General features: G+C 41.1%; 2 protein-coding genes across 9 annotated transcripts in view; one reads left to right on the plus strand and one right to left on the minus strand.

The window, feature by feature from the left end:
- Nucleotides 1-199: 199 nt before the first annotated feature.
- Nucleotides 200-12,661, minus strand: brsk1a (BR serine/threonine kinase 1a). Of its 8 annotated transcripts, none has more exons than XM_030755432.1 (19): nt 11,325-12,661; nt 11,107-11,201; nt 10,780-10,865; nt 9,908-10,048; nt 9,531-9,647; nt 9,289-9,322; nt 8,796-8,864; nt 8,483-8,629; nt 7,897-7,928; nt 7,625-7,789; nt 7,252-7,349; nt 6,520-6,670; nt 6,327-6,387; nt 4,690-4,966; nt 4,408-4,456; nt 4,164-4,287; nt 3,636-3,846; nt 3,051-3,140; nt 200-2,752 (listed from the first exon to the last, which is right to left on the minus strand). In XM_030755432.1, exons 1-19 carry the CDS (start codon nt 11,407-11,409, stop codon nt 2,553-2,555), a joined length of 2,232 nt encoding a protein of 743 aa, XP_030611292.1. In that variant the 5' UTR covers nt 11,410-12,661; the 3' UTR covers nt 200-2,552. The 8 variants fall into 8 exon arrangements, with proteins under 8 accessions (XP_030611292.1, XP_030611291.1, XP_030611286.1 ...); XM_030755431.1 differs by having other exon boundaries at nt 200-2,764; XM_030755426.1 differs by having other exon boundaries at nt 200-2,764; nt 4,690-5,320.
- Nucleotides 11,736-14,240, plus strand: part of LOC115798547 (proline-rich protein 12-like) — a 24,030-nt gene continuing 21,525 nt past the window's right edge. The window contains exon 1 of the mRNA XM_030755424.1: nt 11,736-11,820. The gene's annotated coding sequence lies outside the window, so the exon portion shown is untranslated. The remainder of the gene's footprint in view (nt 11,821-14,240) is intronic.

Consider the following 14,240-nt stretch of genomic DNA (forward strand, 5'->3'; position numbering starts at 1 on the left):
TCACACTTACCTTTAGAATTTTTGTTTTCTAATCTACTTTAACTTCAGGTCACATGAACTTTAAATGTTATTATCTTGTTTGAGAATAATGGCCATTAATAGGTTTTCATTGTAAGTGCAAGGTGAAAGAAACAGCCAGATAAAAGTAATAGACACTTTTTAACACAGGAACAGACACACATATGAATTTAGGGTTTATTACTGTAACCATAACAATAAGGTGGCTCTCTCTTTATTTTGACCATCAATTCAATCATAATTGTTCTTTTTTTTTTTTTTAATCACAGGCAATAGTTATAATAGTGCACTTTTTATATTTAAATTATGATACAGACATTTCTTTTTTTAAACACCTTATTCTACTGACCCTTATGTATGGAGAATAGTTTACAATCTTAGCCAGAGTTGGGTCAATGAAACGTGAAGGTCACGTGAAAGATGAAACCGATGACGGTGAGTAATCAGGAAGTGTGTTAAGGACTGTGAGGCAAACAACTCCATACAATTTCTCTTGTGATGATGGAAACACAACAGAGGTGAGAAAGCGGACATACAGGTCAAAAGGACAAGACATGAAGCCAACGAGCAAGCATTCAATGTGTGTGTTTGTGAGAGAGAAAATAAATGCCTGATAGGGTTTGGCTGTGTTGGTTAGTTTAATATCACTGGGTCAGTCGGAAGATCCACATGTAACTACCTCAAAATGCATCCGCTGCAAGGTGCTCAGCTCACTTTCATTCAGTCACCATCCACCCGTCTCACACACAGATTCCAGTTACCGGAGATAAGCGTGAGTCACAGAGACGTGAGATACAGACAAAGCTCAGTGGGGACGTAAGATGAGAGCAACTGCTGCTATCAAAGTCGTTCTTTTGCATCTAAAGAAAAAATATTAAATAAAATGAACAGAACAGATATCGGTTTGTTATTCACACATTTTTGTTGGCATGAAATCTAGTTTGTAAACAAACACATGACAACCAAATAAATAGAAATAAATAAATACATAAATGATAGAGAGATAGAAAGAAAAAAAGAATGACTTTAAAATAATAAAGTGTAGCACTGTGTATCTCTCTGAAATCATTCTGCACTCTTGTTGCATATTGCACTGTATGGAAGACTGTGATGAACATCGACTAGTCTGAGTACTGGAGTAATATGTGACTGTCCCGAGTTGCTACGTCTGCTTGCAGAATGGCGACTCTCAGTGATGAGCAAGGGTGCAGCAATGGATACTTGGCTTGTCGGTGGACATTGAAATGACGAGCGTGGGGTTAGGAAGTCCTGTTCAACAAGGAGCTGATGCCGCAAGCCTTTAAAAGTCCAGCATCATGAATACGTCCATTGATGAATTTCCTTAGTGTGTATCTCTTTTTTTTGTTTGTTTGTTTGTTCGTTTGCTTTGACACAAGTCAGTATGTGAATACTATGGCAACAGGAGACAAGCTTGACGAGAAAGGTTTCCATTTGATCCACAGGCCGGGAATGTACTTCTCATTCAATCTGGGCACAAACAGCTGTGATGAGGTTCATGAAACTATTCACGCATAGTGACAAAAAAAAGCTTTCATATATTACCGTCCATATTTCTGTTCAAACGCTTTTCTTCAGAGCAACGAGGGTCCAATGCAAAAATCTTAGAAGCATTGTTTTATATTGTCTCTGAGTAAAAAGCAAATACAAAAGAATCGAAACGTTTAACTTTAAATGAATGCCTGTCGAAAAAGAGCTTCCACTGTCGAACACTGTGGAGTGTTTCAGCTGCTGTCTTTACTGCGATCACTGTGCTACTGACATCCTCAAAAAGAAACATGTAAACGTAAATAAAAACTAAATAAAAAAATATTTTTTTCACATTCACTTACTTAGCTTACTTTGTTGGTTTTCTTTACCTTAGGAGGAGACACTGCTGGAGAAAAACAGGACCGTCATTGAGCTCATCACCACTCACTAGGGTGGCAGCAGGGTGCTAACTCTTTAGGATTCTTCTGCTGAGATGCATTATTTCTTTTAGCACGGGTGGGTTTACATGTTGCTTGATAGTGATATGAGCGCGCTGATTAATTTTAGGAGTAATCTTGAGAACCATCACAAGACTTGTTTCTTTTTGTGGTGTTTGATACTTTATTACAATGATATGGCAGACTAGCCTATCTGATCGTATCAGCATCCTTTAGCAGGCTGATTTGCTAACTGGCATGCACATTAGTACTTCAAAATTCCTAGTTTGATCTGTGAAGCTGTATCTATGGTGGATACCAAACTGCTCATTCACCTATTTTTTCATTAAAGGGTGGTTTGTTAATATTTCTTTCTCATTTAAGGGTAGGAATCCTGGTGATCATAAGATCGGTAGAATCTCAAGTTGGAAAAATATGCACGATGGGGGGAAAAGGCTCAATCCTTGCTCCATGGTCAAGTACCTGCAGTAACTTAGACAAGGAAGATTAGGAGTAGCTCATGGCTTGCAGGGATAACTGGAGATGAAATTATACTGTCTTCTTTCTGGTGTAGTTCAGGCATCCTGCTGTGCGGTCTAACTTTCTATCCTACGGTTGGGACTGGGTTCCGTTGGAGGACAGCAGTCGGGTTCTCTCTTTGGCCGAGCCTCTGCGCTGCAGAACTCCCCCGCTGCCTCCTATGCCTCCACCATCTGCTCGGTCACCCCACTCGCACCTGTCGCCCCCACCCTCGGAACGCCTCGAGTTTTGGCGGGTGGGGGTCCCGTGGGGCCTGCCGTTCTTCTCATCTGGGAAGGGATCAGGAGAAGGGAATAGGAAAGTAACTCCGAATGTTTACAATCCACAGGCTCCACAGGTCAATGCTACAAATGCAGGTGTGAATGAAAGAAGCTGATAGAGGTGGCAGCTATTGTTCTATCCTCTGCCTTCACCACTATATTCTTGGAACTGTGAATCATGGAAAGCTATTCTAGTAAAGTCCAAGAACAGATATGGAGCTGGAAATTAGCTATAAAGAGTAAAGGTGAAAAAAGTGAATTTCTAGTGTAGCGTGTGGAAAAGTATTTTATGCTTAAGCAATCTCACCAGATAGGGCTGACACCAGTGGGTGATCATGGGAGCTGAGAAGCTGAGCTTGAATCGTTTCCACCACTCGTCTGAACCTGCGACTCGGACCTGAAGATGAGCCACGACACACATTTAACTTAGGGTAGTTATTGCTCTAAAATAATATGATATTAATGTTACCAGATTTTCAATATACAACCAAATCAATTATATTTTCAAATTACTTTTTCTATGCTTGAAGTTATTTTTTGAAAAACCCTTAATTTGATGAAAACAGACCAAACGCCTCACATAAATCAGTCCCCAGTTTCAATGCAGAACTACTGCCCTAAAACACAATTTACTTCAAGAAGTCAGGAGTATTTTAACAAGAAGGTTAATTATATTTATAGGTTGACTTTTTCTTAGCTTAGCCAACCATCTTCTAGCTATAGCTATACTTACTGCCATCATTGATTCTTTCGTATAACTTTTCACACCAGGAAGCAATTGAGCAGATTTCCAAAAATGATTTTTTTTTTACATAAATTTATCAGAAAGGTTAATATATATGACCTTTAATTCAGTCCACAATTCAAGGGGTTTAGCATCTGCTCTACTTGCCTGATATGAGGGTGAATGTCACGCTGTAAATTCCTGTCTCCCTCCTGCCCTCCCTCTCGTTTCTCTCCCTGTCCCGCTCCCTCTCGCCCTCGGAAAAGGCAATGTCCACCTGGAACTTGACGGGCTTCTGGAAGACGGAGGGACCGCCGGAGGATTTGTATTCGGCTCGGAAGCTGGTCTGTGAGAGGACGCTGTGACTGAGAGATGGGATCTGTGTGGTGGGGAGACAGAGAAGAAGCAGAGAGACCGACAGACTTACGAGGCGGGAGAGGTATGGGGGCAAACGTGAGTATAGGGAGACAAAGGGTGAGGGTGAGGAGAGGAGAGAGAAAGAGTGAGCCATTGGTGAAAGCAAAGTGATCCATCTACATGCCACGAGTGAGCAAGATTAAATAAAGATTAAATAAAGAGAAAACTGAAATAATGGGAGAAATGGAGTGTGTACAGTATGAGAATGCAAGTCAATTCCAGCCAGAGCCATGCTTTGATAGCGAGAGGCGTGAAGGACAGACCACGTCAAATACTCACAGACAGGAAGGCGTGGACGATGTCGGCCTTGACAGAACTTAGCGGTTTGTCTCTGATCACCACAAAGATCTGCTCCTCTTTCTCCAAGCCGATGAAATTCCCAAACCACGATTTCTTAGCTAGCCTGGTAGCCAGACAAAAGACATACACAGCATGAGCAGATACAGACAGCACAAATAAACAGCTTTATATCGTGAGAACATTACACCTCAACAAATATTTATCTCATAGAGCTGTGACTCACTCAGGGCTGGATTCTGGCGTTAGACTGGACATATCCTCTGATGTAGGAACTGACAGAGACAAAACACAAAAAATAAAAATTTGTGCGTAATCAATGTTTGACAGATGGGAGCCAAAGAAAAAATACTTGATAAATAATCCTCAGCCATTACAGAAGTCCAGAATACTCTAAGCTGAAAACTGAAATCAGTGCATTAGAAAGAATTAAATCTTTTAAAGCTATAACCCTGTGCACTAAAAGCATAACTCCCACAAAATATTAGAGTAAACATACAGAACTGACCTTGCAATTTACGTCGATGGAAGCGTGGTGAGCCCAGTAGGTTGTTCTTGAAAGAATTGAGGCGAGTCCTCCAGTGGGCAGAGCTGCTGGCAGCCATGCCACTTCCCCCGCCTGGGCTGGAAGGTGGGGTCAGCGACAGTGAGCCCACCCCTCCCCCTCCCTCCGCCCGCGAGGAGGATGAGGACGAGGAAGAGGAAGGCGGGGTGGAGGAGGGGTGGTGAGGGTGGTGAACAGGGGTGCCCAAGGGTGTGGGCAACGGAGAGCCCTGGGGAGTGACCTGCGGCACAGAGTGGGCAGAGTTTGGGTAGAAGCTCTTAGTCACTGACTTTAGGACAGAGGAGGAAGGGAAGAAGAAACGGGGGATGGGTGACAGAAGTGGGGAAGGGGAAGGCGAGTGGGAGGATGGGTTTTGCAGAGGCAAGGATTTGATGGGCTGCAGGTGGGGTCGGTCAGCAGGTCCCTTGGTGGGCAAGGTCTGGGTCTTTGGGTTGGGAGGAGCTTTGGGCTTGTCATGAGCCCGTGTTGAGCGAGAAGTGGTGGTGCTTCCCTGTTTGGACTCCTTTGTGAGGGGGGAAGCGGTGGCAGAGGTGACATCTGATTGACTGAAAGTAAAGACGGGGCTCTGATAGGACTGGGGTGTGGGTTTGTAAGGGAGGGGGGGCATGGAAAACAAGAAAGAGAAGGGATGGAAAATGGAGAAAGGATGGAAATGAATATCATGCTTAATGACAGAAGAGTGCATCTTGTGAGGAGTGAAAGTGCTGAATGCAATTCTACAAGTGCTGACTACAAAATCTTTCATATGGTCCCTTTCAGTGTTTAGTAAGTGCCATTTAAATCTAATGAAAGTGAGCATTTAGTGACAGTTGTGGTAGTGGCAAGGTTAAAAATGCAGTGACAGAGGACAGTGGCAGTGAAGGTGTTACTTTAGAGTAATTGCTGACAATTAAGGTTTCTTTGTTTGACCATTTAGGGACAGCTTTCATCCAGTTTTAAACACAATCAAACCATTAACTATCCAATAAAGTATCTAAATAAGCTGTTAAATTGTGCAAACTATCATCTATTAAACTAGTTCATGCATGAGGGGGACAAAAAGTGACATGAAGACAGAAAACAAATGCAAACCTCCTGTTGGGTGAGACGTTTAAAAAATGACTGAGGAGACTGTTACATAGATATTTTAGGGGGTTGTAAGGAGTGATTTTTTTAAAGCAGTTTAATGTAGAGATGGACATCAGCAAAAAAACCCCAAAAAACAACAAAACCAATGCACTTTTATTATTATCACAGAATACGGAAAACAATAGTTGGCAAAAGAACTAGTCAAAGTAAATGTGAATTGAAGCAAAATAAATTACTGCCCAGCCTGTCAACAATATCTCAAAGTCCCAAACCATGATTGTTTACAGTGCTATTATTACCCAATCAGCCTAAAATCTACACAGTACCCTGCTGACACTGACAGCTGCCCTAACTGCAGGACACAAATTTGAGACTGGACTTAAAGCTATAGTGCTAATATGGGAGAGTTAAATAATATAAATTCAGATTGTCAGAAATCAAGTATTTTATTATGTATAGTATTCAAAAATAATGCAGTAAAAGTATGTACAAGTCAGTTAACAGACCCTTACCCTGGGACTACTGAGAGGGCTGGAGGAGAGACCAGTTGATGCTCCACTGACTGAGCGAGATCTGACAAAGAGACCCAAACGTTAACAGGTTGTTAAAAAAAACATGAAAGTATGTGAGAATGCATTCTCGCACTCTAAAAATACTGAGTAAGGTGTGTATTTACTGTATATGTGTATGAATAATAAGCCATACCTCTGGCTGTGCGCAGCTGTGTCCAGGGCCCTGCGAGGTGGGGTAGGAGACCCTTGTTCAGTAACACTCAGGACCTCCAGGCTCTTCCTCTCGGGACGACAACGTCCGTGGCGCGTCAGCATAGGAGAGTCGACGCGCTTTCGAGGAGGGTCTGCTGAGGAACGCCATCGCAAACTCGTTACAAATTTGATTTTCATTTTAGAATTTGTGTTGTTTTTCACGCTTCAGAAATTTCTTCTGAAAATTCTGATCATGTTCAAAGCAATTCTATCACAGGCCTTTTGCTCACTGCGCCATCTGTGACTGTGATAAACTTAGCTTCATTTGCACTTGCAGAATCACTGTCCCTTCCAGTTTTATCTCATAGAGAAAGCTTGCAGATGTCCTGCAAAGGCTGGTACAATCACAGTAAAAGCCAATGACAACTTATAGTATAGAAACATCTAAACATGCTAAAAATACAACACAAGGGCAAGAGGGGACATACTGCTTTATGGTTGATCTCTAATGGTAAAGCTGGTCAGTGCAATATTTTATTAAGTAATAAGACTCTAATAACTTAACAATGTTTAAAGCATAATCTCAAGTAATCCCAGTTCACTGGCAGGAGAACTGATCATACAGGAATGACACCAGACTCGCAAAAGGTGGTAAAATGATTTCTCAGGAACTTAGCCTGATAACTGTAGCATCCTTCCTTGAGTGGATCCCTCCTGCCCCCTAATGACTGACCTACATCATTGCGTGGAGGTAAGTCCTCATCCTCATAGCTGGGGTACCGCTCTTTCCTGTCTAACAGAAGGTAATAGATCATTTTCTCCTGGTTTTCTCTGTGGGAAAAAAAAAAAAGAGAAAAACATTCACTGGATGAGATGAAATGTCTAAAATATCATAGGAATGATTTAAAAAAGAACAATATGTGATTAAGTTAGAGAACTCCATATAAAATCTGTGTAGATCTCACACAGCTAAGGGATTGGCTTTGAACAGGCTGCTCATGCAGCTGCACAAACATGGATTTCATGACACAATCAATCTTTTTAACTGATCATGTTCACTAGAAATTACCTAAAAAAAAATAAGCCACAAAAACAAAAAAACTTACTCTTCACATTGTAAGTCACGTGTGAGCTTGACTCTGTCTCGGAAACAACCGAGCGAGTGCATGCTGTCCAGCACATCTGGGTCCAGCTCAGTCAGGGACAAGATTCGCCTCACACACACTCGCCTCGGAGGAGGCTGCTCGGGACACGGCTCATTACGACCACCCCTAGGAGCCACACAAAATGAAACAAACAGGAAGGACACAGATGTACAGTGCATGGTTAAATGCGATTACTACAGCAGTCACGTACGAGAAAATGAACGTATACTCACAGATACCAGGAATGCTTCTGGATGGCCTCTAGCTGTAAGGGGTGACAGGGCAGATGGGGCCATTAGTTTCTACAGTCTTAACAGCCAGATGGCCACAGAGCCGTGCCGTGTAAACAGTTCACATCAGATCTTTTTTTCATACATCCGCAAATCTTGTGATTTTTGGATTATTAGCCATTAAAATGTAAATTTTCAACTTTGCTTTCTAAGGTTTAACAGAAAATCACTTCTGCGTGTCTTAGAAATATTACTGAACTAGTTCTAAATGTCTCAGTCATGTTCTGCAAACAGGCTTCAGCACCTGCCACTACAAAGCATCTTCCTGACTGAAAATTATTGCACAATGCACCAATAAAACACGTACGAAATTACGAAATGCAACTGTGCCTCTAATATATATTAGCTATTATCTTTCCAAGTACGAGAGCACAGATCCAGCAAAAAAAAGGGTAAAAGCAAAGATAAGGAACAGCACTGTTCAATCACTTTAGAGTTAAAAGGATAGAAGGAGAGGCAATCCCAGTTCAAGGTAGGTGATTTAACACAGGTGCATCTGAAGTTTGGACTAATGTGAACAGTCTCATACCGTGAGCCTCTTTTCAGGGTTGACCTCAATCATTCCCTTCAGCAGGGACTGACAGTCCGGGGGGATGAAGTGAGGCATGTGGAACACCCCGCTCTTTACCTTTTCCAGGAGCTGACGTAAATTGTCATGGTCAAAAGGAAGGGCCCCCTGTAGGGCAGAGCGAGAGGAACAAGAAAGGACAGAAAAACAGACTGGATGAAAAAAAAAAAAAAAAAAAGGCAAAACCTGGCAAGAAAGAACTGCAAAAGCATATGAGCAAGGGATTTTAAAAAAAGACTAAAGCACACTGTGAAAACATTAGTAAAAGACTTACCACCAGTAGGGCAAACAGGATGACCCCACAGCTCCACACATCTGCTCTCCTCCCATCATATTTCTCCCCCTGCCAAAGACACAATCCCTCTCAATTTATTCATCACGGACTATTTCAATACAAAAATGATTCACAACATTTGGCACCCATCATTGAGATGATTTCAGCTGATTTAAGGCTGAAAAACACTGAAAGAAACACTGAAATCCATTTAGTCAATCTCAGTCTAAAACTCCAATATCGATAAAACTGGACAATCTTTTAAATGCTAAAGATTTATTCACAATAAAGGTATGAGCATTCATAAAAACAACTCAAGAGACAGACTGAACTTTCCATTAAAAGTTTGATGTTACCGGTTAGTTTAGATCATGTAGCTTTGGAGCTATTTATCACAATTTTAAAAAAACAAAAAATAAAACAACTTAATATCTTATTTACATTACAGATGAGAACATTTGACAAAGACATTGAATCAGAGTAGGATACATACCCGTATAACTTCAGGGCAAGCATAATGTGGTGACCTGAAATCAAAGAGAAAGTCAAATTAAAGCAGTATAAAAAAAATTCGATTTGTGTTTTATATACTGTATGTTTCCTGTTGTCAATGTGATGACTTTAGCTTCTGTGGCTCTAATATACATTTACATCAAGTGGTTGAAATTGATTATATGACCCATTTACATATGTACACATCATTCATGAAGCTCAAACACAAGGGCTGGTACTCACCCACAGCTGGTTTCTAACAGACTGTCTCCCACCTGCAGGGAGGCCATGCCAAAGTCAGCAATACGAATGTTGTTCTTTTCATCCAGGAGCAAGTTTTCAGGCTTCAGGTCTCTGTGACTGCACAAATGCAACAGATACTATTAGACTTAATGTCAGTTAACATAGCACTTTAGTGCAAGTATAACTGTATGGGTTTGAAAATGTGTCCACAGAATTATACTGTGCTTCACTCATTTATTACATCAGTCAACAGTTTTTTATTGTTTAAAGAGAAAAGCTCAAAATAGCTTTGCAAATTAGCAGAGGAGCCCTAACTCACCATCCTACATATGAACTTGACTAAAATATGGTTATCATAGCTCTGTGCAAAAACCAACCAGATGGAATGACTGTGGCAGAAATCCAAAGCAGAGATGATCTGCCTGAAGAACTTCCTGGCCTCTTTCGGAGTTAGCCGACCCTTCTTCACCAGGTAGTCAAAAAGCTCTCCTCCTGACACATGCTCTAACACCAGGTACCTGTTGGCAAACAGGGACAACAGTGTAATTTGAACTTACACTTTTGATACCTCTTTTCCACTGACGCGGTGCTGGCGTAAGTGCAGAGCCAGTTCTGCTCCGGTACTTTTTGAGAACCAGCCGACATTTTGACGTGTTTGAGAACCAAACACTGCAAAGGTTGGTGTTGTTTTCATGGGAAAACATTCATATCATCATATCGGATGCAATCTGTGGGCTATTTCTGCCAGTCATTCTGATGTAGCCCATCCCATAGAAAAGGATGTTAGAGATTGCAATTTTGGTGAAAATGAGGGGGAACAAAATGTGAGGTTCTTGGTTTGGCACCACATCGGTGGAAAAGTGGTGTAAGTGACAGGAAGTGGACAAGTGTACAAGAAAAACTATTTCAACTTAGATACTTCAAATGGGTTGATATAATAAGCTTATGATGTTGGATTCTAGGACTGCAATGTTGCGACTGTACTCACTTTCAGCCAACCCGTATGTCTACTCCAATAGTTGTTTTGTAAAGGTATTAAAGGAATTAAGATATATTCTTCATTAAGACATATTTTTGAGAAAAAAAAGTTGGGGATGAAGGAAAAGTAAATATTACAGTAATGACAGCAGATTATTACTGTTCTTCTTGTAATATCTATACTCATCCCACACCAAAGATTAGTATTCAGCTAGAAAGCATGCAGACTGAGCCAAAGAGCAAGGCTTTTCTGAATGCAGAGGGAACTCACAGATATTTGTTATTCTCGTAAACATCATGCAGCTTCAAAACATGCGGATGCTCAATCAGTTTCAGAATGGCAATCTCCCTTTCAACCTGGTTAGAAAGAAGGGAAGGATCGAAAGAGAAAGATTTTGAAGCAGAGCTCATGAGCCAGCCAGAGTTGTTTCTCACACATCTGAACTGAGGTTAATTGTTATCTAGTATAGAAGATAAATATAGAGAATATGGAACATTTTGTTAATATCTTAACACACCATGCTATACATATATATGTATATATGAATTTGTCATCATTATCGTCACTGTGAGCAACTTCAACAGCGTCACACTGTACCTTCATCAGGACTGACTCAGACAGCTTCTCTCTGTTGACTATTTTGATGGCTACCTTCTGACCTGTAATACAGTGGATCCCCAGTTTGACCAGTCCTGAAAAATGGAATAAGAGATAAGTCACAAACACGCATGGGAGATAGAAAGGGGACATGGCGAACAGTTTTAACAGTACACAAAGTATTAGTTTTAATTTCAGGAACAGTTTGGCATACTCACCTGTCTGTCCCTTCCCCAGAGTCTTTTCCAGTCGATAGGGCCCAACATATTGAGCTGACTGACTTAGAGACAGTTCCTTACTCATACTGCTCTTACACACAATGATTACTATTTACTGCACTGTGGTTATTGCAATTACTGTGATATTGTACGGCTTATGCAGAAGTTGCTGTGGAGTACAAGACGATGCTCAACAAAGAAGGTCTGCCTTTTATGTCAGTGGTAACACTGCTAACTCTGAAATCACTTAATGAACATGTAAAAAACGCACAAGTGAAACTGCAGCTGATTTACAACACCTGGGTGGACATTTTTCATCGAAACCGAGATAAATGTTTCTTCTGAAGCACGGTAAACATGTTTTTTTTTTTTTTTCTTTTCAACAAAACAGCTTGCTATTGGTAGAATAAAGCAGGGGAACTGACATGGCCTTAAGTTGCTAGGGTGTTTTCTGCGTTAAAATACCGACCACTACCCTACAGATAAACGTGACAAGGTAGGCAAACTAACGAGTCTTATTTATGTACATTAGCTTATTTCTATAACTCGCACCTTGTTACGTGTATGACGTTAACTGTATGTGACTGGTAATGAGAAAACCTTACCGTTATATAGCCTTAATTAAAACAATCAGGTTTTCAGGTCTGCCTCAAATATTTATGTATTATTTATTTATTTGTTTTATTTGAGTATACGGACAAAACCTCCAATACGTCAAGTGTGTGTTTGCACTGAAAATGATATCACTGTTTTTTCCTCCTCTGTGCCAGGCCTATTTTACAGGTCCGACAACATGCTATTTTAGCCTCGCCGCCGCTCTCCCACACAGCAGCGAGGCTAGCTTTAGCTTCAACGCCTTCACCGACGGCCGTCTCGCTTCGCGCCGCCTGTCAAAAAAACCGACACCGCCTGAAGTTTGTAGGCTTCGCCAAATGGTACGATTTATTACACGGCCGCCGCATTCTCGCAATATTTCGAGGTGAAACGCGTATTCCCCGCAAAACAAGCATCTTTTTAGCGTAGCGCCGTCCTCCTCTCCCCCCCCACCTCCCTGACTCTCCCTCTCTACATCCCCTGCAAGTAGCGGATCACAGCATCTTCTCCTCTCTCCTTTGGCGTGTCCTCCTCCCCTCACCGGCGGATACACAGGTGCAAAAAAATAAAAACAAAAAACAAGAAAAACACAGATATCCGCGGGTATAGGTGCGCGATAACCAGCTGCTGTATCCCCCTCCTCACTTCTGATGACAGTTCATGCAGGGTAAAAGGCCCCCTTGAATTACACTCCCTTCGGTTTTCTTGCCGTAAACCGATATTTTCTCTCCCCTCTTCCTTCCTTCGCCTCACTCGCATCAGCATCCGGGTCTCATTCCCTCTCCATCCTCTCTCCTCTCCTCTCCTCCCCCGCCCTCCTCCTCAGCCTCATCCTCCTCCTCCTCCTCCCGATCATCTTCCTCAAAATACGCTTATCTCTGCATTCACCTCAGCAGCACAGGGCACGCCGTGGGCCCCGGGGAGCTGCAGAGGACACCTCCCTTACTGTTTTTTGTTTTGTTTTGTTTTTAAATCAAAGGCATTTGTACACATGGACACTGGCAGCGGATGGGACGCAGCTCGTTAGGGGATGCTGCAGGGTCCTATTTTGTTTTATTATTTATTCGTACGAGGTGTCAAATTTGAGGTGTAGCACAACTTAGTGGTGTAACGTGGATAATTTAATTAAAAATTAACATTTAACAGTCGCTATGAATCACTTTCGTTGGACTGAATTTAAAAAAAGAGAAAAAAAATTAACCTGACTTTCGATTCTATGCTCAGTTGAACGGTCAAATGCACAAATATATACAACTGTAGGATTTGTATAAAATATTTGCATATGCCGTGTAGATGCTGGCACTGACAGTGCCCTTAGACAATGTTTATGCAAGTTTGATCAAGAACGGTCCACTCACCCAGGAGGAGGTAGGAAACGTAGGATACATACATATGCTTCGCTCATTATAATATGATTACCAGCACAATGGAGGAGGGGATCAGGGGCAGTTGTAACATTTTTTTACATTTTCCTTCATAACTCACAGAGTACGTGAAATACACTCATCTTTGAGAAAAGGAACATGAATATGTGCACTAACTAATCATACAAGTGATGACTCTTCAATAATCATGACAAGACTCCAATATTCATTTTAATCCAAGAGTGGGGGCAATTGTAACAGTAGGTCAGGGCAATTTTAACACAGAAAAAACATATTAATCTATTATATCTCAAACTGAAGCAATCTTCACTGTATCCACCTTATTGTAGTTCTGTCTAATTATGTAACTTAAAGAAATGTTTAGCCTATATACATTTAATTTTGTTTAGCTGTTGGGGCATTGAAAGCTGTGCATTCAAGGCACAGAAACTTAGAAACAATTTTACAGACAACTGTATTTTAATTCTATAACTTGAGTAGATTTTACTCAAATACATAGATGATCTGATGAGTCAAAAACAGTTTTTAACTGAACTTTTGATCACATTCAGTGTTAAGATATTACCAGATAACATAACAGATCCTAACAGAACAATGCAATGAGATCATGTGAAATGTATCAAGTGAAATGTATGAAATATTTATTTGTGATATAATGCATGATACATAGATTATACCTACAAACTGACAGCTCCTTCACACTTTCTGTCAACATGTAGGCACAATTTTACACAAAAAAGATTTTTAAATGTCATTTTAAATTAAAATCTAGTGAAATGGATCCATTTTCTAACCCCCCCCCCCCCCCCCCCCCCCCCCGATATGGCACCAATGTTACAATCTTGTATTCTAGCAAGCAGCACCTGTTATGGATCGTTCATGTTAAATTTTAACAGATAACCCAGAGATAAAATTCATATAAGTCTAAATCCATGAT

Source organism: Archocentrus centrarchus, chromosome 19 (genome assembly GCF_007364275.1).
Source record: "Archocentrus centrarchus isolate MPI-CPG fArcCen1 chromosome 19, fArcCen1, whole genome shotgun sequence".
NCBI classification, from domain to species: Eukaryota; Metazoa; Chordata; class Actinopteri; order Cichliformes; family Cichlidae; genus Archocentrus; species Archocentrus centrarchus.

Bases quoted from the DNA above. Each gene is read 5' to 3' on its own strand.
- brsk1a (XM_030755425.1), bottom strand. From the start codon at position 11,409: ATGAGTAAGGAACTGTCTCTAAGTCAGTCAGCTCAATATGTTGGGCCC. The intron at 11,202-11,324 runs GTGAGTATGCCA...TCCATTTTTCAG, and splicing joins TCTGGGGAAGGGACAGACAG to GACTGGTCAAACTGGGGATC. The intron at 4,457-4,689 runs GTCAGTTCTGTA...TGTCTCTGTCAG, and splicing joins CCATCGACGTAAATTGCAAG to TTCCTACATCAGAGGATATG.